Below are 26442 nucleotides of genomic sequence, written 5' to 3' on the forward strand. Positions count from 1 at the left end.
TCTAATTCTAGTGCAAGGCAGTTTCCACCAAAGTTCAAGTTAATGCCTCTTGTAAAACATAGACTACTTACTACCTGTAGGTTTCAAGATTGGGGTTTCTTACTTGTTTATTCAACGTTGTACCACATGCTTTGACCTTGCTGTGTGACTTGTCTTTCCAAAACAGCAGAATTGAACCTTCCTTTTGTCCTCCAAGCAGCTGTTTTCTGTAGAAGTCTGATTAATATTTTTTAAGGATACAGCTTGAGTGATCAGCTCATAGACTGAGAAGCTGTTTGTTTCTCATTTTTGACCCCTGCACCCTGGAGAGGAAGCACCGTAAACTACACGTTTACTGAGGGAAACAATAGTTTATGTTGCTTGGAAACTTGTTTGGAAAAGTTTCAGTATCAACAGAGACCCAGTATATAAAGAGCTAGAGTTGTAGGTATCTGAGGCAAAGATGAAAAAATAGGCAACAAAGTTGAAATCTGATTCAGAACAATCCTACTCACTCTTAGAACAAAATTGTTCTTCAGCTTCTCATCCTCAGTTGATGTACTACAAAACAACCCTGTGCTTTCCTCACCTGTCATTTCCATTGGTTTGTGATTCCTTTCATTCTCATTGGCCTCCTCCCACTAGCCTATATTTTGTTTATTGTAACCTCAACACTTAGCACAGCACTAAGTGCGTAAGTGTTAAATAATAATTCTTGATTAGATATGTTAGATAAATGTCAATGGAAACAAATAAAGGTTATAATCCTCAGAGAGTAGAATGGGGGTGAAGGGAAGACTGGGGATACAGAGGCTAGGGGGTGAAGGGAAGGTAAAGGAAAGATGATGGTCAAAAGGTACAAAATCTCAGACAGGAGGAATATATATTTTTTCTTGTTTTGAATTATATTGCATAGCATGGTAAATATAGTTAATAATAGAGTATTGTACATTTCAAAATTTCTAAGACAGTATATTTCAAATATTATCACAAAAAAATGTTAAGTACTGTATTTGAGATGATGGATGTGTTAACTCGCTTGATTTAATTATTCCACATTGTATTCTTAAATCATAACATTATTTTTACCCATAAATTTACACAATTATAAACTATTCATTTATAATACAAAAAAAATCCTGAAGGTGAGGAAAATAGAATCAGAAGACAGGAAAAGATCTGAGAGGCAGTGCCCATTTTTCACCTAAGGATACTGAAACCGAGGGAGGCCCACTGACTTGCTCCTAGTCACTATGGCAGGACCAGACCTGGGTGCTCATCATCTTTCCATAGAATCACACTACTCTTTGTTTGAAGGATGGCAAATTGGCAATGAATTTGCAGACGGAGACCAGGAATACCCATGAGAGAGCACAGGACATCCATCTGGACATTTTCTTGGTATGGGAACTGATGGATGCTGGTCCACAGCAGCTGTGAAAGGAAGGAGAAGAAAGAAGGTCTCCATTCATATCATCAGAACTTTAGAGGAATCCTTCCTGGATAGTTAGAGGAGATGGAATTAGGACTGGTCCTGGATACCTTTGTGATCTGGGTAAAACTTGCCTTTCCTGCTTTCAGGACCATCCCCTCCTCTCTCCGTCATTTGCCAGGACCCCAGGATATCTGCCCTGCTCATTGTGCAACATCTTTAACTTTGATGTCCTAGCTAAGTTTGTTCCCCATAATTCTCTAAAATCTTTTTTAGTTGAGGCTTCTATAATAGAACACTGTGGACTAGGTGACTTAAAAAACAGATATTCCTTTCTCAAAGTTCTGGAGGCTGGAAGTCTGAGATCAGGGTGCCAGGATGGTCAGGTTCAGGGCAAGGGCCCTCTTTCTGGCTTGCAGGCACTGGCTGACTTCTTGCTGCATCTTCACACAGCAGCGGGAGGAAACTCTGGTGTGTCTTCATCTTATAATGGCACTAATTCAGTATAGGGGCTCTATTCTCAGCGCCTCATCTAAACCTATTAATAATTACCTCCCAAAGGCTTGCCTCCAAATACTATCACAGTGGGGCTTTAATCTATGACTTTAATGGGAACGGAAACATTCAGTTTGTAACAACTTCCCTGACCCGTGCGCCAGTCTCCAAGACCCAGAGGGTGCAAGGGAAGAGATGCTAGCCTGCAAAAGTAATCAGTGCAGAGGTGTAATAGCAAATTATTTCTCCTAATTGTTAATTTCCTCTTCATTGCACCATCTTGCTGTTATTTCTTCCATATTTAACAACAATAACAACAGCAGCTCTCTCTTGGCAAGCCCAGCACCTGAGCTGGCAATCTCTGCTCCACATCTGTAACAGAACTACTGACAGTATTTGCAACAAAACTCGTTGTCTCTCATTACTCCTTTTCCTATTCTTTCCTAAACTCTACAAATCGAGAATTTGTCTCCATCACTCCTCTTTTCAAGAGTGTCTTGTCAGTTCCTCTGGTCCAGGTCACAATAGTCCCCACATTGATAAAGTCGACAGCAATTATCAGTCCTGAGTTTACTTGACTTGTCATAATCACTGACGCAGTTTATCATTTTGTCTTCTGTGAATAACTTTTTTTTTTTTTTTTTTTGAGATAGAGTCTCACTCTGTCACCCAGGCGGGAGTGCAGTGGTGCTATCTCAGCTCACTGCAACCTCTGCCTCCCGGGTTCAAGCAATTCTCCTGCCTCAGCCTCCCGAGTAGCTGGGATTACAGGCGCCCACCACCACACTCGGCTATTTTTTTTTTTTTTTTTTTGTATTTTTAGTAGAGACAGGGTTTCACCATGTTGGCCGGGCTGGTTTTGAACTCCTGACCTCAGGTGATTCACCTGCCTCAGCCTCCCAAAGTGCTGGGATTACAGACATGAGCCACCATGCCTGGCTTCCGTGAAGAACTTTTTCTAGTGTGCATATTGTACACTTGCCTCTCCATTTTTCTAGTTCTTTCTTTTTCCCAGCCTCTTAATGTTGAAGGATCCTAGGATTCAATGCCTGGTTTTCCCCTCTACTCATCTACACTTATATTCCCTGGGTGATTTCATCCAGTTTCATTGAGATTGGCTTTTTCAGAAAACCTATAAACATATGATTCCCAAATTTATATCTTCATCCTAAATATCGGCTTTGGATTTCAAAGCCATGTATCTAACTGCTTAATTGACCACTCCACTTAATTGAGCTAACAGGAAATTTAAATTTAACTTATCCAAATGGAACAGAACAGTAAGTCCAGAAACAGATCTCACATGCAATCACTTAATTTAGGAGCAGAGTAATATTACAATGCAGGAAAAGGATGGCCTTTTCAATAATTGCGATGGTGAGTTAGATATCTATATGAAAAAAAAGTGAATCTCAACCCATATCTCATATCATAAGCAAAATCAGTTCCAGATTAATTTCAGGTTTTAGTATAGAGAAGAAAATCATTCAATTTCTAGAATATAATACAGGGGAAAATATTTATAACATTGGAACAAGGAGCAGTTCGTTCGTTAAAACACTAAGATAAAGGAAAAGATTGATACATTGGATTTCATTATAATTAAAGACATTATTAAGGGAGGAAAATAGCAAGCCACAGATTGGGAGAAAGTATTTGAAGAACATACTTGCAACAAAGGATTCATATTCGGTATATGCAACAATTTCCTGAAAATCAGTAAGAAAAGACAGAAAGCTATTTTTACTTACCTATTACCATACTTATCCATATGTATATATGGATATATACCCAATAGCAAACCACCCCAAAACTTAGTGGTTTTAAAAAAAGTAACCATGTTATTTTTGTAATTTGAGCAATTTGTTAGTTTTGCAATTTGGGCGGAGCTCAGAGGGGACAGCATGTCTCTGCTCCGCATGGTATCAGATGAGGTGGCTTGATGGGGATTAGAGAATCCACTTCCAAGACTGACCATTCACATTGCCCACAAATTGGTGCTGGCTGTCACTTGGGAATCCAGCTGGAGCTGTTAGACTGAGACTTTAATTATTTTCCATATGGGCATTCCCATATTATTTATTGAGTTTCCTTGTAGCATCGTAGGTAGGTTCCAAGTAAGAGGACACAGCAGCTGTCAGCCCTCCTAGGCTCAGAACTGGCAGTGCATCATTTCCACTGTATTCTACTGATCAAAGTAGTCAATGACTCAGCCCAGATTCAAGGGGGTAGAGAAATCTATTACACCACTCAGAGTGTATGGGAATTGCTGCAAAGAACTTGTAGCCACCTTTAATCAACCACAGCAATTAATTAAAAGATTCACAGACAACTTGAACAAGTACTTTGCAAAGAAAGGATATTCAAATTACCAACAGGTATAAAAATGTGCTCGCCATGTGTTATCAGAGAAATACAAGCTGTTATCAGGAAATTACAACATAACATCACATACAAATCAAGATGGCTAAAATGAAAAAAGCAGACAAACCAACCTGGCAGCACAACTACTGGGGAGGATGCAAAGCAATATAGACTCTTTAAATGTTGCTGGTAGGACTTCAAGTCGGTGTACAATGCTGGGAACCTGTTTTGCATGATCCAGCAAGTCACCCATATGACTGCAAGTTGATACTGGCTATCACTTGGGAATTCAACATGAATTGATTTTTTCTGTTTTTGAACTTCATGTAAATAGAATTAGACAAAATAAACTCTTTTGTGTTTGACTTTCGATTCTCCTTCACGTGAGTCTTTCCTCATGGCTGCCTGGGCTTCCTTATGGCATCTTGGCTAGGTTTTAAATGAAAAGATGCATCAGACATATGTGTATATGGATATATACCCAGGACAGATGCACATATATGTGTGACAAAAGTATGTACAAGAGTGCTCATGGCAACAGTATCAGTAATAGCCCCAAATTGAAAACAAGCCTAATATCCATCAACAATTGAATGGATAAATAAGTTGTGATGTATTCAAACAATAGAATAATGCACAACAACAGAAAATATATGAACCATTGTTATATTTAACAATGTGAATGATTCTCACAAAGTTAATACTGAATGAAAAAAGTCAAACACAGAGTTGATATTGTGTAATTCCATTTATTTACATGAAGTTGAAAACCAGGCAAAACTAATCTATGTTTATGAATGTCAGAATAACAGTTATCTTTGGGATGGGTGATGACCAAGACGTGTTTGAGGTAAGCTTCTCTGTGGGAGAGGAAGTTCTCTTTTTGATCTTGGGATGAGTAACTTGGTATGTTCTCTGCGTACAGATTCATTGAGCCGCCCACTTAAAATGTGTTCGTTTTTCCATATATTCATTTAAGCTTAAGAAACCAACTTGCCTAAAACTGAACTTCTAATTCTCCTATCAACATCTGTCCTACTCACAATCACTACTCACAGATCTTTATTTTTGAGACGGAGTCTTGCTCTGTCGCCAGGCTGGAGTGCAGTTGCACCGTGGCTCACTCCAGCCTTGACCACCTGGGCTCAAGTGATTTTCCCATCTCACCCTCCCAAGTAGCTGGGAGCAAAAGCACATATCACCAAGACTGGCTATTTTTTTTTTTTAATTTATAGAAATGAGATATTTCTTTGTTGCCCAGCCTGGTCTCAAACTACTGGGCTCAAACAATCCACCCGCCTTGGCCTCCCAAAGTGCTGGGATTATAGGCTTGAGACACCACACCTGGCTACTGACAAATCTTTGAGTTGGTGGTTTCCCTATCCTTTGTATCATCCCTGACTTCACCCTCTCTTCCTCTCACCTCCCAAGTTCATCTGTAGATCTGGCTGGCTCTGCCTTCAGCACGGGTCTAGATTCTAGCCACTCTCTCTTCCTCCGCCAGAACTGTCCTGGTTCAGGACACCTTTTTGTCTCAGCTGGGTTAATGCTGTCATCTCCTAACTCTCAGCTTCTGCTTTATTCCCCTACAGGCTATTCTTGGTGCCACAGCCAGATGTCTGCTCAAAACACAAGGCATTTTATGGCCTCCTCCAGTGGTGTCCATCTCACTCAGAGTAAAAGTCAAAAGCCCTTACTGCAACTTATGGGCCCATTTTCTCTCTAGTCTCCTTGAATCTTTTCTCCTCCAGCCATTCTGGTCCTCTTGTTCCTTGAACACAGTAAGCACCCTTTCCCCAAAGGACCTTTGCCCTTCTTGTTCCAGTTCCTCTTCCTGACCACTCTTCTCCCAGATATCGGCATAATGATCACCCCTTTTAAGTCTTTTCAGACATCACCTTCTCAATAAGGCTTCAGATGTCACCTTCTCAATGAGACTTGCTGTGACCACCCTAACTGAAGTCACCCTTCCCCTGCATTGCCCTGCCATGCTTTGAATTTCACCTTTGCACTGACTACCTTCTAACAAACTATCTATATTTTCCTTATTTAATATGCTTATTATCCGTTTTTCCCCTTTATACAAACTCCCTGGGGAATTTGAAGTAATTTGAAGTTTGAGAAGCTCTAGTTTTGATCATCCTGCTGACAAAGTGCTCTTATGTATCGTTATTGAGTTTGATTTTACTCTATGAGTTGGCATAGTATGTACTGTTAGCCCCCACGTTTTTGTAGTTGTTGCTTATCAGATGAGGAAACTAGGGCTTAGAGTCCAAGGTCATGAGCAGGGCCAAGACTTGTAGTTTGGTCTTCAAGGAGTTGGCTCCAAGGCCAGTGCTTTTCCTGCCATGACACATCATCCCCCACATCAAACGACTATAACTAAAAGGCAGATGATACATTGGAGAGAACCCAGCAAAGAGGTGGGACAAGGAGCACAGGGAGTGACTGGGACTTAATTTAGATATGAAGCAAGATAGCTGAGGAGTGTATGGACATGTACGTGACAGAGCCTGGCTAAGGGATAACTAGCCCACTGTCTCCAGGGGCCATTGTTGAGTCAAGTAAAGACACTCTTGGCTTTATTCTGAGTCCTGAGACTAGAAGTGGGGCAGAAGAAAAACCTTTCCTCTCAATTTCAGGGCAAAATTGCTGGATGATGCTGTCTTATCCCTTGTTTTGCTGATACCCACAGAACTCTTAGGGCTCTCAACTATCCCAGGGATTCATGTAAGAATCAAGTCTAGATTTCTAGAGATTACTTCACTTTTTTTGTACTCTTTTCCACAACTTCCCTTCCAGTCAGGTTTGAAATTGCTTACAATAAAAGACACATATTGAATAGGACCAATAGTGTAAAAAAAAAAAAGATAAATCGCATATGTGGGGGCGTGGGGTGTAGTAAGCCAAAAAAGCTTTTTGCGTGGATTTACTGCAATTGGAATATTTACTTCTGATCATCCTGCAAATGGAAGAGAAAATGAAAAGTAGTTGTTATGCCTGATTAAAACCCCACTATGCCTGATTATGCCCCACTTTTGGTTATGTAAACATGAGATTTTTAGAGGGATACAATCCAAGAGGAACCTGTCACAAAAATCCTATTGAAAGGGCATTAAATTCATGAGTGGATTTTTATTTTTACAGGCCTATTTTCAAGCATTTTTTTTCTGCTACCAGATGAGTGTTCTGTTTACCCAGTAGCATTCTCTAGACAGTAAAATGCATTATGTTTGGGCCGGGGGTTTTCAGGGAGGAGTATTTGCATTGCAGGACCACTTTTGTGCTTCCACTCCTGCCTCTCCCCTGAGCACTCTGAGGACTCTGTCATTCAATATTTTCCAGTGGATCATATCTTCAGTGCTTCTAATCTGTTTTTTTTTTTTTTCCCCAGTTAAACTTCTTAAGGATTAAAATACCTTTTACTTCTTTGGTACTCCTTCTGTGCTAAGCCCCTATATGATTCTCCCTCTCTCCTCTTTCACCCCCACCCCCAGTCTCTACTAAAGGATTGGTACTGCCTCCCATCTGCCTGGAACACTCTCTCTCCAGCATGTTCCACGTCTTTACTAAAATGCCACGTTCCCAGTGAGCCCAACCCTGACCATCATATTTGAAATTGCACCTCCATCCCCACCCACAGCAGCCTTTTCTTTTGGCCCTAGCACCCCTTACCTCTTAAGTGATCACTTTACTTATTTATGTCTTTTGCTTATTGTGTGTCTCCTCCTGCTGGAATGCAAGATCCATAAGGCCATATTGCAGGGAGTAATGACTGATAATTTTCAGAAGTGACGAGAGGTTCAATGCCCAGATTGAAGAAGTCATCCCAAGTTGGATAAATAAACATAAATCTAGTTGCATCACAACACAATTAGGACACACCGAAGATAGATAAAAATTTTGAAAGTAATCAAAGGGATTGAGAAGTTTCTTAAAAACAAATATTAGACTGTTATAAAATTTCTCATTAGCAATCACAGAAGCCACAAGACAAGAAAATATCTTCAAAGCATTTGGGGGCAGGGTGGGAAGAGTGGAATGTAACTGTCAAGATAGAATTGTGAATCTGCTAAACTCTTGCTACTCAAACTGTGGTCCAAGGACCGGCAGCACCAGAATCACCTAGAAGTGAGTAAGAAATGCAGAATCTACCCCAGGCCTACTGCATCATGGTCTGCAGTTTAACAGGCTCCCTGGTGTTTTAAATGCTCATTACAGCTTGAGAATCCCTGATGAGGTGAACTATCATTCAAAGTGAGACCAAAACAAAACAATTTCAAGCAAAGAACAAAAGAGAGCTTTGTGGAAAAATTACTTCAATAAGAAAAAAAAATGGAATCCACAGGAGAGAAGTGGGATGTGGAAAGCAAAGAAATGGGTAAATGTGGGTAACCCTAAAGAATTGAAGACATAATCCTTGCCTTCGGAAAGTTTATCATAGTGCTGAGAAGAGGAAACCAAAACACACAGGAAACAGAGGGTCAAGGGGCACCCTGAAAGTAGTCAGGGAAACTACATTCTAGTCCAGAATTGGCTTTTTGTTTGTGTAACTTTAAGGAAGGCTTTTAATCTCCTTGGGCCTCAGTTTCTTCATCCGTGAAAGGAGTTTATCTAGATCAGTGGTTTTCAAGCTTTTTTGACCCTGACCTAATAAGAAAAACATTTTATATCTGTACCCAGTTCTTTCATATGAATGTGTGTAAATAGACATGCTTATCAAAATTATGCTTTCCCCTTTTATATGCAATGCAGTCTCATATTTTCTATTCTATTTCCTTTATACATTTGCTGGTGTAGTGTTTATTTTAAAGAGACAAAACCAAACGTTTGCTGAAGTTATTTTTGGTTCTAACCATACACAATTTTATTCTAACTATATATAATTCATTCATGTAATACCTCTAGATAACTGGTTCTCAGACTTGACTGCACATTAGAATCTCCTGCTGTTGTTTTGTTTTGCTTTAATTAATGATGCCTGTGTCCCACCACAGAGATACTGATTTAATTGGCGTGGGGCATAACGGAGATCAGAGTTTTTCAAAGCTTCCCAGGGAGTCCAAGGCTGAGCCAACTTTGAGAACCACTGTTGACAGAGACTCCATATACCAAAGGCATCTCTGCAACTGGAAATAGCTTTTCCCAGGTCCTGCTCCCCACAGCCTTTGCAGAAAACTGCACTAGTGTATGTAAAGACACATACTTCTCTAATTCCTTCTGACTATACCGAAGTCCTTCTTTCTGTACACGGCTCATGCTTACCCTTCCCTTGAGCCTTTGATCCTGTTGTTTCTCCTTCCTTGAGAACTTTAAAGAATCACTTACCACCTTTCTGTCCTTCATTTTCACTGTGTCCTCTACTGCTAACTCCATCCTGCACACATTCCAACATGCTCTAATCACTTGAGAGAAACAACAAAAAGCTCTTTCCTCTTCTGTAATGAAACTTCCTGAGAGGCCCACACGTACTAGCTGCATCCCAGCTCCAACTCCTCATCAACTAACTGCTCTCTACCTTCTGCATCTGCTTCTTTTTGCCCACTAACTTTGAATAACCATTATTCATTTTGGCTCTCTTTGAATTCCACACAAGTTTCATTTGCACTTGCCCAGGTATGTATGTAATGATCTTTTATCTGATGCAAGTAATTTACTCTCTCTTCTTGAAGTGGTCCCATATTTCTGGGTGAATTAATTATGCCTTCATTTTTATGACTGCATTAAATTTAAATCTGAAAAGTCAAGAATCAAGCCAACCAATGATTATGAAAACAATAATTAAATCAACACTACTAGATTTTTATTTAAAGCTTATTGTGTGCCAGGCTCTGAAATAGGAACTTTACATCTATCATCTCAGTTTATCCTCACCGGTACCCAATGATATAGGCTCTACCATTATTTTATAGATGAGGAAAACAAAGATTACAGAAGAGTTGGGTCATTTGACTAAGATTTCACAGCTAGTAAATGATGAAGCTAAAAGTTGAAGCTGAGTCTCTCTGATTCTGGAGCCATGCTACTGTCTTCCTCTCCTGTATTTAGAAATCTGGATGTTTCCTTAATGAAGAAACAGATGAAGTGTCTGTGGCTGAGTCACTTCCTTTCTCTGAACTTTAGTTTTCTTATCTGTAAAATGACTATATCAGGCAGAGAGAAATGAAAAGCAGTGAGTACAGAAGTCCAAAGGCTGAAGGGAATGTGGAACCCTGGAGGAGATAAAAGTCTAATATTGCTGAAACAGACAGAGAAAGGAGAAAAATGATTAGAGACACACAGAGAGGCCAGAGGAGAAGGGGCCTTGTACGCTTTATGTGGGAATTCAGAATTTATTCTAAGAGCATGGAAAACCATTAATGGGTTTAACAGGGGAATGACACGAGTAGATATGCATTTTTAACCTATCATAGAGGCAGTCAAATGGTAAGTGGATTGCAGGAGTTAGAGTGTGGGCAGGAGCCATCTGGCATCAGCAGTTACTGTGTGGTGGCTGCATGGGGATGATGGCAACCGGATGGATGACAGCCATCATCAGGAGAAAACTTCAAAGACAAAGTGAACAGGATAAATAGGATGCGTTGGAAATCTGAAACATGACAGTATTCATTTTCTTAAAAGAAATGTAACCCCCCCCCCAATTCTAGAGTAACCAACACATTTAGAAGATCTAGAATCTAGATGAAAGTTTCTAGATTTTGGCCTTGGTAACATGTTTTTGCACATCAAGAAGCTCAGACAGAGCCTGTAATGTACTGTCGGCAGGAATCATGGAGAAAGGGATTGTTGGCATCAGCTCCATCACTGGACCAAAGCTGAGACTCCTTGACTTGGATTTCATTGAATCGTTTAAAATTAGGTTCTGATGTTTCTGCTTTTCCATCTAAGGATGATAGAAGTTACTTCTTTCTGCTATAACTGCCCAACACCGTTCCATTCCACAGACTGGTATTGAAAAGCCCCGTTAAATTAATTTCATTTCATTAAATACTTACAACATTCCTTCAAGGTACATATCACTTCTATAACTAATGAGTAAGCTGAAATTCACAACAGATTTGTAGCTAGTAGATGGAAGAATAAATCATGAATTTTTAAATAATTATTCATCTTATTTGAAATTGTAAAAAAGTATCTAATTTTAGATATTTACACTTATTTACCACTTAGCAGCAGACTCTAAACATAATAAAGTTTAATTTTACTTTTTTACTTTTAAGTGTTCTGCAATTTATGTTCTTTATAAAGTCTTTTTTTTTTTTTTTTTTTTTTTTTTCCAAATGAGAGGCAGCTTTTTTTCCCCTTTTCTTTTCAGAGACAAAATTTTTCTCTGTTACCCGGCCTGGAGTGCAATGGCACAATCACAGCTCACTGTAACCTCGAACTCCTGGGCTCAAGCTATCCTCCCACCTCAGCCTCCCAAAGTGCTGGGATTACAGGCATAAGCCACTGCACCCAGCCCTTTTTTCCTTCACAGCATACGTATCATAACCTCTTTTCTCCTGTCACACATACGTTTATTAGACAAATATTCATTATCAAGGTAAAAACAAAGATAGTGCACAGGTCTATTCTGTGAGCTTGATGAAAGCCTCCATTCTCTCCCCTTAGGAGACCTCACTCCGTTAGGATGGTCTGCAGATTCAGCACAGCCATAGCCACATTACAAGGCTGTGCAGTCAGTGATCCTCCTAATGTGATCAATTGTTGGATATGGATCTGATTGAGAATTAAGCCTCAAGTGCCCTATACAGACCTTGAGCCTTGCTGGGGTCTCATACCTTGCTCACGAAATGGAGAATATTGCTCAACTACCATGGCAGTTTATGCATCTCCAACATCTTTAATTTCTTTAGTGAGACTAAATGTCTAGTATTCATTATGCTAATATGCTAATTAACAAGACCCTAATTTCACCAATAATTTTTTAAATTTGTTATGTAATAATTAGCAAGCTGTGGATTGTTGATGTTGACCCAGGTAGTAGAAATATTTGGGGAACCCCTCCTGGAGGGTGGCTCTTTTTGTTGTAATGCTAGCTGACCACCCCAGGGCTGTGTATAAAGCGTATTGTTAGCTTGACCAATCTTAGAATTTAAATTAAAATTAACTGATGCTTACATAATATCACACTGAGTAGACTGGAATATTTTCCAGTATACTACAGACTTCATGACGCCTGCTTTCATGAGTACATTGGCACTAGTCAGGCATTGTTTGTGTGGTGGGGGTGCAAAGTGGGAATGAATGGGAACTTCATCTTTGCTGTGCTGATCCCTATTGGCTTTCACGTATTTTTTTTATTCTGTAGTGCAGAGTTTTCTTACTATGATTTAGTGGAGTACAACGTTCTATCTCTTCACCTCCTTACTCTTAGGTTGGTAAATATCTACAGGAATGGGGATGGTGAGCAGGTCAGGTATATGTAATTTGAAATTTCTGAATGATTCTGATGCCACCGTTCACCCACCTCACTGCCTTAGGCTAGTTCTTCCGTTTGGCTATATCATTCTTTTCATTTGTGAATTGCATTGCAAATATTTTATCAAAATGGTTTCTGCAACGCTGTCAATTTCCCAGGACCTCTTAGGCTGAGGAGGGAAGTGATGGGCTATGTACCTTTCAGCACGTGTTGGAGAATGCCACCCTAAAACTCAGTGGCTTAAAACAGCCATCATTTATTCTTGCTCACAAACCTGCATGTGAGTCAGGAGTTGGCTGGCTAGCTCTCCTTCCAGCTGTGAGAGAGCTGGGCTTGACCCCTCATGCGGGGTTGGGCTCAGGTCTGCTCCCTATGTGTTCCTTCTAATGCCAGGTTGGCAGGAGGCTCTTCCCATGGCAGGGATGGGGGTGCAGAAGGTGAGCACCACAGTGCATTCATAGCTTGTTTGCAGTGGATTTGCTAACATCCCTTCCAACAAAAGAAGTCACATGAATGAGCCCAAAGTCAAGGGGCAGGGAACTCTACTCTGCACATGGAGATGGGGGAACAGGAAGGGAATATATATGAATAACCTAATCTACTGTGGCCTATGAATGAAGATAATGTATTTTGGAGCAGTTTTTAGTTTGCAAAGACTTCTACTCACCCACATGCATTATCCCATTCGGTTCTTATAATAGCCTATGAGGTGTGTGTTATATCTTTCTCCAGTTTTAATGAGAGAATTAAGGCCTAGGAAAGTTAAAGACATTTGATAAAGGATGTCCAGCCAATAGTCAGCACAGCTAGGCTCTTGTCTTCTTCCCCTACCTTGTTGATATGGTTTGGCTCTGTGTCTGCACCCGAAGCTCACCTTGAATTGTAATAATCCCCACGTGTTGTGGGAGGGATCCAGTAGGTGGTAATTGAATCATGGGAGCAGGTTTTTCCCATGCTGTTCTTGTGATAATAATTAAGTCTCATGAGATTTGATGGTTTTATAAAAGGGCAGTTCCCCTGCACACACCCTCTTGCCTGCTGCCGTGTAAGATGCATCTTACTTCCCTTTTTCCTTTCGCCATGATTGTGAGGCCTCCCCAGCCATGTGGAACTGGGAGAACTAAACCTCTTTCCTCTATAAATTACCCAGTCTTGCATATGCTTTTATTAGCAGTGCGAGAACAGACTAATACAATTTTCTCACTCTTCATCTGACCTCCCATGAATCATAGAGATCATTGCACTTTGGGCTGCCATTGGAGAACATGAAAGTGGCTGGGTATTTCTCAATGTTATTTGCTGGTAGCATCCTAAGGAATCAAACCCAACCAGAATGGTTCAGGCCAGTGCACCCCACACTTCAAGGCATGTAACAGTGAACTCGAATGACCAAGGTAGCATTTACCACTTTAGGTTGCGTATAGCATGTGCTTAATTGACTCTCTAAATGTAAGCTTCTCATTAACAGGGCTTATGTCCAGTCACCAGTAATGTGTCTGGTTCTGTCAAATGTTTGTTCCCACCACACTTCTTTTGGGGTTTGTAATAGTTTTGTCTGTGGTTTTTTTTTTTTGTTTAGTCTTCTTAGTTTGTCTGTCTGCTTTTATGGGGGAATTTGGAGAACTTCAAAAGCAATCCCACACTGCCTTCATCTTCCCTGGATCCATGTACCTTATCATGTATGAGTCTTTTCCTGGCCCTCTAGAGAGACTGTCTACTGCCTCCTTTGTGTCTCGCTGTTCCCTGGATATCCTTACCTTATAATACCAGTGACACTTGCTGATTATGGGTAAGTCTCCTTCTGAGGGCAGGGGTTGGTTTTCACTTGTGTTTGGATCTCCAGTACCTAGTTAATTGTCTGGCATGTAGAGCTCCTCAATAAGCATTTATTACATGAAGGAATAAACAGAATTTTGCCCCAAATAGTTCCCACATCTGGAACAGTAAACTTGTTACCCTGTGCAAATTGCCTAATAATAGCAACTGTATTACGTCTCCCATAGAGGACTGCTATTGCTAACATCTGTAGCTTGAAAGGACGTCCAAGAATTTACTTGGGGATCAGAGTAGGGCCCCTGAGATGTGGTGTCTTAAAAAGGGAAGGCTAGGTGGTTTTCTGTTGGCTATCCCTGGATGTTAACTTTAGATGCCACCTGGGAAGAGGAAGTTGCCTGCAATCTTAAAACTTTAAGCAGAGCACTCAGTGAGGGCATTTAACAGGAGTCATGGGGAAGATGCAGAGAACAGGGATGAGGTGGCCATCCTAGCAGTGGTTTGCATGTTGCTGTTACCACAGCACCAGTGGGTGGTGCATCCCGTGGAGCAGTGGCATCTTTGATGATGAGCACCAACTCCACTTCTGTGACATCGTGGGTGGTGTCATCTTGTTTGACAAATGCTACCTGCCTATGATTAGGATCCAATGTTGTACTTGGCCCAGCTTAGCTTTGCTTAGTTGTTTGAGCTTGAGTTCAACAGAGAAACAACTTTCCAACGCAGCCCCTTTCAAAGAAAGCTGTTTGATTAGTGTGGGAGAACTTCTCTTAGTCCTTTTGGGCTGCTATAACAAACTACTATATGTGAGTGTCTTTATCAATAACAGAAATTAATTTCTCACAGTACTGAAGGCTGGGAAGTCCAAGATCAAGATGCTGGCAGATTCAGTGACTGGTGGTGAAGGCCCACTTCCCAATTCATCAATAGTGCCTTCTCACTGTAACCGTACATGGTCAAAAGAGGAGGCAGTTCTTTGGGGCCTTTCTTATAAGGCTCTGATCTCATTCATGAGGGCTCCATTCTCATGGCCTGATCACCTTCTCAAAACTTTACCTCCTAATAGCATTACATTGGTGATTAGGTTTTTAACATACATTTTGGAGGGACACAAACATTCAGACAATAGCAATCTTCCCCTGAAAGCTCAACTTTAATATGTCAATGATTTGGCACTGGGATCACAAAGAGTGGAAATCACAAAGATGGGAAACACCCCAGTAGTTACCGTTAATCTTCAACCTCACACCAGCATTTTCTTGTTGGTTGGCCGTCTGATGTCACAATGAGTATTCATTCTTCAGTGACTGGCATTGGGACTCGCTCACCTTTGTACCTTCAGCACCATTTCTGCTACATTGTAAGTGCTTAGTAAATGTTTCTAGAATGAATGAGTTTGTTTTGAGGCTCTTGTTTTTTCTGGAAGGAGACCAAACCACAATGAGAAGAAAAGAGACCTGCCTAATAACAGACAGAACCTGTTTGGGGAAGATTCAGAATGAGGAACCTGGTTATAAGTTGAGTGTGTTTCCTAGTGTATCATGTCACATCACATTATATCATGTCATATCACAGCACATCCTGTCATGTCATGCCATGAAGTGACATTTGCTAGTTGTTTAAGGCTGATTTACTCAGTTATGATGTGAGCAAACCAGGTCTCTAAAACTAAAAGCCCTGATTTGTAGCATTTGCCAATTTCTGTGGTGTAGATACTCCCACCATGGCTGATTTCAGGCTACCCACCTGTATCAGTTACCTACAGCTGTGTAACAAATTACCACCAACTTGATGCCTTAAAACAACAAAAATATATTCTCTTAGTTCTTGAAGTCTGAAGTCCAAAATCAGTTTCATGGACTGAAATCAAGATGTTAGCAAGACTACATGCCCTCTGGAGACTCTGGGGGGTTATGCTCCTTGCCTCTTCCAGCTTCTAGTGGTTCATGGCATTGCTTGGCTTGTGGCTACATCACTTCAATTTCTGACTCCATGGTTCCAGCAGCTTCTCCTCTTCTGTGTGTGTCAAATCTTCTGCATTCCTCTCATAAGCATACATGTGATTACATTTAGGACCCACCTAGATAATCTTTCCATCTCAAGATGCTTAACTTAATTACAACGGCAAAATCCTTTTTTTTTTTTTTTTTTTTTTTTGGTTGTTATATAAGTTAACATGCACAGGATCCAGGGATTAGGACATATATACCATTATTCAAGCAACCACATCTCTGTTTAATACCAGCTCACAAAATTTCTGGATATTTAGCAAATGGTCCTTACAAGCAAGTACATGGGGGCTCCAGTACACCATTGAATGTAAACTTCTTGTAGGAGAAGACTGAGGCTACCAATTAATTGTATCCTCTACAATCCTTAGTCTGGCGAAGCTTGTATAAACTAGAGCTCAAAAAAATACTTTCGAATTGATTAAGAAATCTGACAACTCCAAAATTGATTAATGCAAAACCACTCAGATTGTTTATTTCTAGGAAAAACCTTCAAATTGTGAGAACTGTGGTAGAAACAAATAGTAAAAGGCTATGGGAAATGGTCAAAACTCAGTTCTGTGAGAAAATCTTGTGGATCGTGACCAAGTTTGCATAGATTGAGCTCTTTGGAAAGCCCACACATCCGCAGTGACTCACTTTCTGAGTGTTCCCCTCAGCTCAAGTCTTCCAGTCCTGATTTTTATTTGTCATGTTCTTTGTTTCATCTGCTTCACTAGACTAAGGTCTTTGGGCAGGGACATGTGTTATATGCCCTTACAACTCCAACCTTTTCCCTTCTCCCATCCTGCAACACTGGTATGGTGCCTTGAACTTAACATCTCCACAATTATTTTGGTATTTATAGATAGACTGAGCTATTCACCAGATTTTAGTGGTGAATAAGTCTACTGAATGAGTGAAAATTAGAACTGCCTTTGTATTTTGCTGAAGTCATCAAAGTCAGTATATATTGGCATTCCCTTTGGCTTAAGTGCCTGATTAGCACAACCTGTGTTACCTGAGCCCTTAGAGGAGGCCACAGTCCCAGACCTATGAACATTTCCAAGAATGTTGGTCACCCTTCTCCACTAACCCAGAAAATACTCTGACCTTCTGGTCTCCTTTGCTCCTTCATTTAATAACCTTGTCTCAGTTGCCCTTATCTGGATTGAGGAGAAGACGGTGTATGTCTCATATAAGAGGGCCACTCTCTGTGAGCCTGATGTGGCACTCTGAGGCCCCTTCCTGTGCCTCTGGTTGGATTCAGTGCTATTGGCCCTGCTTCTGCCATCCCGCTTTCAGATGTTCACTCAACTGTTTCGACCAGCAAAGAAAGAAAGAGATGGGAAATACATTAATTAAGGATGTACAGTACAATGTGTCAGCATTGGACTACAGGGTTTACAACATAGTTTTCTACTTAGTTCCCTTGACAACCCAGCCAATGGGTATAATTCCCATTTTATAGATGATGAGATTCAAAGCCACATAAGGGGTTCAGTTAGCATGTCAATAAATGGTTTGGGGATGAAGATTGCCTGATGAATGGATGGAAAGAACTTGCACTCCAGGCAGTTGCAGAGCCTGAAGTGGGGAAGACTCTGCCCAGCAACTCCTGCACACACAGGAGGGAGAGTGTGGTGGGACTAGAAGTATGAGCAGCCCTTGGGAAAGGGTGAGGTAGAATGAGTCTCCGTGAGGCCTGGTGGTATGTATATGTAGGCCCTGTGGGAGAATAGAAACAAGGTGGGATTTTATTTGCTAAAGTGGTAGACGTTTTGTGTTTGCGCTTAATTAGAAAATCAATCAATATAGCAACATTGAGGGACATGGTTAATGAACAGGCCATTGACTTCCCATGGGGTCCAGTGCTGCTTCTGGAGCACACATGCCCACACTGGTCCTTCTCATCTTTAAGTGCACGGCACTGGCTGCGTGATCCCTCATGTGCTGCCTTGAGCCATGGCTTGTATATTTGCCCTGTGAGCCCCGTGTTCATGGGGAAAGTGTCTCCTCCACAAACAGATGGTGAGCTCCAGGTAGACAAAGCTGTGTCTTGTCTTTCTTCATGTCTCCCACTGAAGCTCACACAGGAAGAGAGCAGGGGATTGTGCAGATGCCACAGGGCCCTTCTAAGGTGATGCTGTTACAAACTGAACTGTCCCCCAGAATTCATAGGTTGAAATCCTAACCCCCAATGTGACTATATTTGGAGATAGAGCCTCCAAATATATAAATATACCTCTTTAAAGAGGTAATTAAAATTAAAGAGATCATAACAGTGAGATCCTAATCCAATAGAACAACAGTTCTTATAAGAAGCAACTAAGCGTGGTGGCTCACACCTGTAATCCCAGCACTTTGGGAGGTTGAAGCAGGCAGATCACCTGAAGTCAGGAGTTCAAGATCACCCTGGCCAACATGGTGAAACCCTGTCTCTACAAAAATACAAAAATTAGCTGGGCATAATGGTGGGTGCCTGTAGTCCCAGCTACTTGGGAGGCTGAAGTGGGACAATCACTTGAACCTGGGAGGCAGAGATTGCAGTGAGCTGAGATCGTGCCATTGCACTGCAGCCTGGGGGACACAGTGAGACTCCATCAAAGAAAGAAAGAAAGAGAGAGAGAGAGAGAGAGAGAGAGAGAGAGAAAGAGAAGGAAGGAAGGAAGGAAGGAAGGAGGAAGGAAGGAAGGAAGGAAGGAAGGAAGGAAGGAAGGAGGAAGGAAGGAAGGAAGGAAAAAGGAAGGAAGGAAGGAAGGAAAAAGGAAGGAAGGAAGGAAGGAAAAAGGAAGGAAGGAAGGAGAGACATTAGGGACACGAGAAAAGACCACATGAGGACACAGAGACAAGGCTTGTCTGCTAGCCAAGGAGAGGGCTTTTGGGGGTAATCAAGCCTGCTGACACCTTGATCTTGTACTTCCAGAATCCAGAAATGTGAAAAATAAATTTCTGTTGTTTAAGCCACCCAGTTTGTGGTATTTTGTTATGGCAGTCCTAAAAGACTAATATACCACCTTTGGAAATTAAAAAAAAAAAATCATGAGAGTATAAGTAGGCATCTAGTAGATACTCTTTGAATATACTTAAGTTATATTCAAAATATAACTTACGATGTACTTGTTTTATTCAGAAATTTTCTTCATATTTAGGGACGAGCAGGATAGTCAGTTCTTTGAATTCATCACTAAGGATCCTGAGGAAAGAGATTTTTAGATGTCTTAACTACCAAGGGGCAGTAGGATGGATGAAATAACCTCTCCAAGTCTACATTTGCTATAAGCCTTTATGTTCACTTTTTATTTAGTACTTTGCTACAGACATTAGAAAATTGCAATTTAAATAATATATATATATTTGTGTAGCTAGTATATGTTTGTGTAGCATATTTGTGGAGTTGGGCTATGCTCCCTATTTAATATTCATTCAGGTTCCATAATAGCTTGAGAAATATTCATAGTAACATTTTTTAAGAAGAAGAAAATACATAAGTATTTATTGTGCTAGAAATAATTACAAATGAAATTCCATTAATCCTTACAACAACCCAAGTAAGTAAGGTATTATTATCATATTTTATAAGGAATGCAAACATAGTCTTAAGTGGTTGGGAAGGTACTGAATTTCTCTGTGGGGAGCCTTCATCACTAAGTTCTGACATTATAAGCCAGTTTACTTTGGCTTCTGCGCTCAGCTATGGTCATCTCAGGGTCAATCTTGCTGTGTCCCTCTGGATCCTGGAATCTTTCTCCTGTGTTTCAGATTGGTTGTATGAGAGTTTTATTTTAGAGAAAAGAGTTATCAAAGTGCTAGCAGTTACACACTCTGTTCACAACTTCTTTAATCCCAGTGTTTACTAACTTCCTCTATTTCTTGTAACTCCGGGAGATAGCATTTAAATAGACTCCAATGTCAGTGGCATTTCCTCCCGTTTTACAGGGCAGGAGTCCTCTTCAACAGGCTTGGCCAGGAAGATTACAGACCCTTGACCACTCTTAGCGTATAAAAGTGAAGTCTAAATTCTTCTTGCTAGCAACTGGCATGGGGCCGTGGGAGGCTAGGCATCTAGATGTGTTGATGTGATGTAAACAGTTGCTTGTTCACATTCTTGTTATCAGGATATTATTTTTTCATGCCTGGATTTAGAGATGCCTTTATAGAAAAAGGTTTCTCAGAGTCCTCTCAGTCCTGCCTTCTGTTAGTTTTTTGCCTTTCAATTTGAACATTCTTTGATCAGTAGTTGAAGAGAAGTCAAGCTTCCTTGAAGGAGTCTCTGTCTATCAACAATCACCGAGTTCTTCATCCAGTCTTCCATTCCCAAAGGCTGGACTTAGGGAGTCCACAGCTCTGATTTGAAAGTACATAATTTCATGTTTTTTAATCAAATGATGATGAGGGCGAAGTTTGGCTTTGGGGGAGGCTTTTGAAGTTGCTCCTTGCACCATTTCTTTTCCTGTTCTTCATAGACCCTCCAGGATCCAGGTTGCCAGAGACTTGATCTCAGCACATACATACTTTCGAGATAAACTTAGGAAAGGGAAGAAACCCTGAGGCCCATGCTGGTATGTAAATGGTCTGGCCTGGAAGTGACACGTGTCATTTACTCTCACAACTTATTGGCCAAAACTAGACATGAGGCCCCATCCAACCACAAGGGGCCAGGGAATTCAGCTCTCCATCTACCTATAAGAAGAGAAGTTCTGGATGTCAGTGAGCAGCACTTTTTTAGGCACTGTGGGTGTATATAAATGCTACATACCTATATTAATATACATAATTTTAAAATGAAATGTATGAAGAAATAAATGTGTAGAAAATCACTAACAATAAAAACGGTGTCATACTGTGTTCTATAATTTGGTATTTTTCATGCAACGGTATACCTTGACATCCTTCCATGTCAGTATGTAAGTTGCATTTGTTTTAAAGTTTGTACAGTTGTGTGTCCCTCTCCTTTACTGATGTATCACCCAGCAGCTACTGGTGATGAACTCTGTGACTGTTGGTGGGTAGAGTATGCCAGGTTCTATGCGGGGTGCCAGAGTGAAGAAGATGGCCATGGCAGTCCTGCATGGCACATTCTGCAGCATATCCACTGTATGTATGTGCCATCATCTATTGTCCTATTGGTGTTCCTGTAGATGAGACTTAGATGTTACAAACAATGCCATGGGCAACATTGTTGCACACACATCTTTGGGCACTTACCTGAGTTTTTTTCTCTTGTACCCACAGCAGAAAATAAAAGTTGCAAATTCTAGCATTTCTTCATGTGCCTAGAAAGATTCTGTTTATCACAATGGAAGAGAGAATGGACTCTTCTGAGTGGGGCTCTCCAAATGGAATTTCTAAGTATTTTTTTCCCTGGATTTTGTTCTTAGCTTAGGCCAGCATTTAAATGTGTGTGAAGTAATTGGCCTCAGGCACTTTATTCCTCCATTCTCTTCAGCCTTTACTTCTACCAATGGGGAGTATAGAACCCTCCACATTTGGACTGAGGTGGTTCTTACTGACAGAGAGGAAGAGGGGCTCCCACATCCCGGCTCCCCCATTCCTCCACGGTGGGAGGATAGCCAGGAGTTTGAGGACTCTGTTTATTCACCACCACTCCTCTGAGGAACATAGTTGCCGGAGTCCCTTTGGATTTTATTCCAAACTGTGTTTCTGAATGACATTTCTTAAGGTTGTTGGTATGAAATGAGACTGTTTCCTAGTTTCAGTGCTACATGAATAGATTTATTTTTCCTGTTTTCAGTTTTTTTTCATTTGATTTAGGGATTCTGGAGTTTGGTACTTTTTAATATTCCTGCCACCTTTTCCGTGTCTCTCATGTTTTTTAGTGCACTACATCATGGGGCATTTGGTGAGAGTAACACTTCTTGGTGGTGTTGTTCCTACAGGGATTTCTATCTGGGTTGGTGTATTATAATATATTGAGACATTTCCAATCACTGAATTCGCCAGCCTAATGATTCCCGTCTCTTTACTGGGAGGGCAGTGCCATTTGTAAGCACACTGGGTGCCAGGGCAGATCCTTGCAGGTTAGATTTACTGGAATCTTTCAGCCCATGGGTCCTATGATGCTTTTACAGCCAGAACTATAGAGAAATTCTTTCCAGCTTTCCTCTGCTATGCATTTAGAGTTTCCAAATAAAATCCAGACTTTGCTGTACACATGAGTCTGTTCTTGTGACCAGTTGCTTGAAATGAACGAACTTTTCACGTGTCTTTTTAAAAAAAACTTGGTCTTTTAAAATTAATTTTTAAAAGATGTAAATAATGGTGTCCCTGGGAGAAAAAGAACATCACGAGGGAGCTGTCCTTTGAGGAGTATTTCAAGCTGCCAATGGAGTTATTTTTCACAGATGACAGCTCAGGATGTGATTCATAGTGCTGGAGATCATCCCGCTTTGGTGCTCTTTCCAAGTTCTGGAGTCAGCGATCTCCCCCGCTGGCCCCTTGAAGATGGAGAAAGATACTCAGGTGTGTGTACTCAGATGCCCGCCGTATCAGGGGCTGCTGAGATACATTCACATTTTAACAGGCAGCTGTGCTGGGTCTGCTACTGATGTACCATCCACAGTGCCGGTTTCCAAGGACAATGGAGAGTAGGAAGGGCCGTAACTAGAATGCAGGCACTGCCCACCTGCGCCTCCGTCCCCACTGCCAGCAGACAGTGCATATTTGATTTACTTGAGTGGCAGAGCTATACAGAGAGAAGTCAGTGGAGCAGGATGCGAAGGAGCTCCTGCAGCAGACTGGGTGCAGAGAACCAGGATCTCCCCAGGCATGCAGCTGGCTTTCCGCTCACCAGGTCGGCACCATCTTGCTTGCTTGCGCGCGCAACCTCCACTCTCCACTCTTGCAATAATGAGGACCGGAATTTTAGCTCCAGATCGACTGCAAGAACAAACCAGCAATCCCAAGAGGCCCCACAGACCCTCTGAAGAAAGCGGACTGCTCCTGCAGGACCCCAAATACTGTGAGTCCCCCAACTGTGGAAGTGGGAAAGGGGGACCCTCCTCTCCCAAACACACACCCCCACTGGAGAAGCCGAAGGTCTGTATGCGGAGAAGTTTCCGACTTTACCTGGAACTGAGTCCAGTTAGAAAGCCAAGCGAAATACAGAGGTAGAGGAAGCCGCAGGAAGGCACTGGGAGCTCGCTGGGTCCCCAAACAGCCCATTCCTGCCTCGCACCACAGGGATTCACCGGGAGGGTGGCCAGAGGAGCAGGGGTAAAACTCCACAGGCAGGAGGAATTCTCTAGCTAAACTTTGTAACAACTTGAAGGCGGCGAGAAGCCTCCTGACCAGAACTTGCAGGAAAGTGCAAATCGGGCATGCACACTTCACAGACTGAGGGAACAACTAAAGCCCTTTTCTCTCACAGCTGGGAGGAAGATAGCCTCGGGCAAATTTTCAAGCCCATCTCGCCCTTCGCCTGGGAACAGACTCGGGTTGTTGGTGGGGGCACGGTGGGAGTGAGATTGGCCCTTCAGTTTGCATGGGAGCTGAGTGAGGCTTGTGACTGCCGGCTTTCTCCTACTTCCCTGAGTTGCTGTGGATATTAAATTGAATATGTGGATATCGAGCTTCATGTGGAAATGCATTAAAAAATAAGAAAAAAAAAGTTTGGGTAAAATAATCCAATACAGTCTCTCATTTCAAAAAAATCTTAAATTCAATTTAAAAAATGTGATTAGATAACTTTCCATTTATGGCAATATTTGTAGTCCATCCAGATTTTAAGAAACTTAACCCTCTAAAGCATCTGTACCTGGATGCTTAATAAAATTCAGGATTTTAAACGATTCAGAATATTATTCTTAAGTAATGAGAAAAACAAAGTTTATCCTGTGCGAACATTTGATATTTTGCTTTAACATTTTGAACCGATTCTCATTTTGTTGGGAGGGTCTGACCTTCACCCATGATTTTAAGTGTTCAGCCTCGTTACACACAAAGCTTATCTGTCCTTAGTCCCAAAGAGAGCTCATGTTTCTTGTTTGTATTTGTGAACAGAAATTGTTAGCAAGGAATAAAATAAGATTAGTGCTTTATTTGAGACACACTGGAGATAAACTGGATAGCTGTAATTGAGGAAGAACCGAGGTGGCCAAGAGGCCAAAGTCCTGAGGCAGGTGAAGCCCCAGTGGTCTGCTGTGGCACACATCCCAAATGAAGGCAAATTCACGGACACTAAGCCTGGTTCCCAGAACTCAGTGCCTGCTATTGTGCTTGATGTATAGGGAGTGCTACGGGAGAGACAACAGAGGACACAGGCTCCTTTCAGAAGGCTACTTTGGGAGATTGACTTCTGTGCCAGTCCAGGGGAACCACAAGTGAACCGTGTTCAGTTGTCCAGGTTGTGCACTGAACAAAAACACCAGCCAAAGTTTGAGTGGAGTTGGAGTTCGACTCACACTCTGCTCACCAAGTTGTCCCTCATGTGCAGGACTGCAAGTATAGAGAAGAGGCTATGGCTGGCTTTTCAAGGGTGCTATTTTCTTGGTTTTGGTGTATCCCTATGGTAACAGCCTGATAACCAAGTGTCAGTCTGTTCTGCCAATCACTGCTCCACACAGGGTCAGATAGCTGCAGTGGCAGGTGCTGAATCAACACATATCTGTTGAACATCACCTGTGCCTGACACTTGTGCCTGGCTCTTTGAGGGATAAAGAGTAGAATAAACCCACCAAATTCAATAATTGGATGTCAGTTATGTAAAACTGTAGGGATATTATCACAAGGTCAAGGAAAACCAGTACTTTTCAGACAGTAAGAATTTTAGTCCTATCTAATTTTCTCAGATGGGCCCTGGATGAAGTAGGGGAGCCAGTTACATGACATGCACATTCATGGTATCAAGCAATTGACTCTGTAGTACAGGGTCCCTTTGCTACCAATCTACTGGACTTAAAGGTGTAAAAGCAGGCTGGGCACAGTGGTTCACGCCTGTAATCCCGGTACTTTGGGATGCTGAGGCAGGCAGATCACTTGAAGTCAGGAGTTCGAGACCAGCCTGGCTAATGTGGTGAAGCCCCGTCTCTACTAAACAAACAAATTAGCTGGGTGTGGTGGTGGGCGCCTGTAATCCCAGCTACTCAGGAGCCTGGGGCAGGAGAATCGCTTGAGCCTGGGAGGCAGAGGTTGCAGTGAGCCAAGATCGCGCCACTGCACTCCAGCCTGGATGAAAAAGTGAGACTCTGTCTCAAAAAAAAAAAAAAAAAAAAAAATGTGTGAATGCACATTTTAAGCTAAGAATAATTAGCACCAGGACCTATGGGCAAAGAAACATCGCTGTGGTCAGTGCTGCCTAACAGTCTTCAAGGAGTGTAGGGATCTGAGCTGGGCTTGGAGGATGGGTATTAGCAAAGGTTCCTTTGGTATCAAATGACAGATACCAACCTCGCTATCCTAAGGCCAAAAAAAGAAAAGGAAAAAAAAAAAAAGAGAGAGAGAGGAATTGATTGGGTGGTTTGGAAGGATATCTGGGGGTATCTCAAGGAACCACAGACAGACTTAACAACTAAGACTCAGAAATTTCAGGGACTAAAGAAACAAGCATTCATGGACATTTTCTCTAGAGAATTTCTGTTAAAGTGACTTAGCTGCCTATTATATAGGTCACTGCCTAGAAGTTCAAATTTCTAATTCCCAGGCGATAAAAATCTGATTGGCTTGGATAAACACTTTTCCTAGTTCTTTTTTTATTTAGTAGTCCGTGTGTTTTGTTTAAAAAAATTTTTAAGGCCTCTAGGCACAGCAAAGATACATGTATAAGGGATTAATAAAATAAATCTTTCAGGAATTTAGAACTGGGAGAGATTGAGACCAACTCCCTTGTTTTACAGTTGGAGATTCAGAAAAGTGTAGGTGACTTGTCTAATATTACAGAGCATATTAATATCAGGGTCAGGTTGAGAATCTCAAAATTCCCAGTATCTCATATTGCCCAGGATGTTTTCATTGGAGAGTTTTATATTTTA

At 41.4% G+C, this 26442-nt stretch overlaps 1 protein-coding gene across 9 annotated transcripts in view; it reads left to right on the top strand.

Annotated features, from left to right (window-relative positions):
• LOC105473043 (ADAM metallopeptidase with thrombospondin type 1 motif 12) overlaps positions 1 to 26442 on the top strand; it is a 377504-nt gene that overhangs the window by 77620 nt on the left and 273442 nt on the right. Inside the window, exon 1 of one of the 9 annotated variants that reach the window (XM_011726616.2) lies at positions 15001 to 15271. The exons of the other annotated variants lie outside the window; for them this stretch is intronic. Within the exon in view, the coding sequence (XP_011724918.2) occupies positions 15101 to 15271 (171 nt within the window). The 5' untranslated portion in view covers positions 15001 to 15100. Of the gene's footprint in view, positions 1 to 15000; positions 15272 to 26442 lie in introns of those variants that run through there. 9 annotated transcript variants of the gene reach the window in all.

The sequence above is a fragment of the Macaca nemestrina genome, chromosome 6 (genome assembly GCF_043159975.1).
Source record: "Macaca nemestrina isolate mMacNem1 chromosome 6, mMacNem.hap1, whole genome shotgun sequence".
NCBI classification, from domain to species: domain Eukaryota; kingdom Metazoa; phylum Chordata; class Mammalia; order Primates; family Cercopithecidae; genus Macaca; species Macaca nemestrina.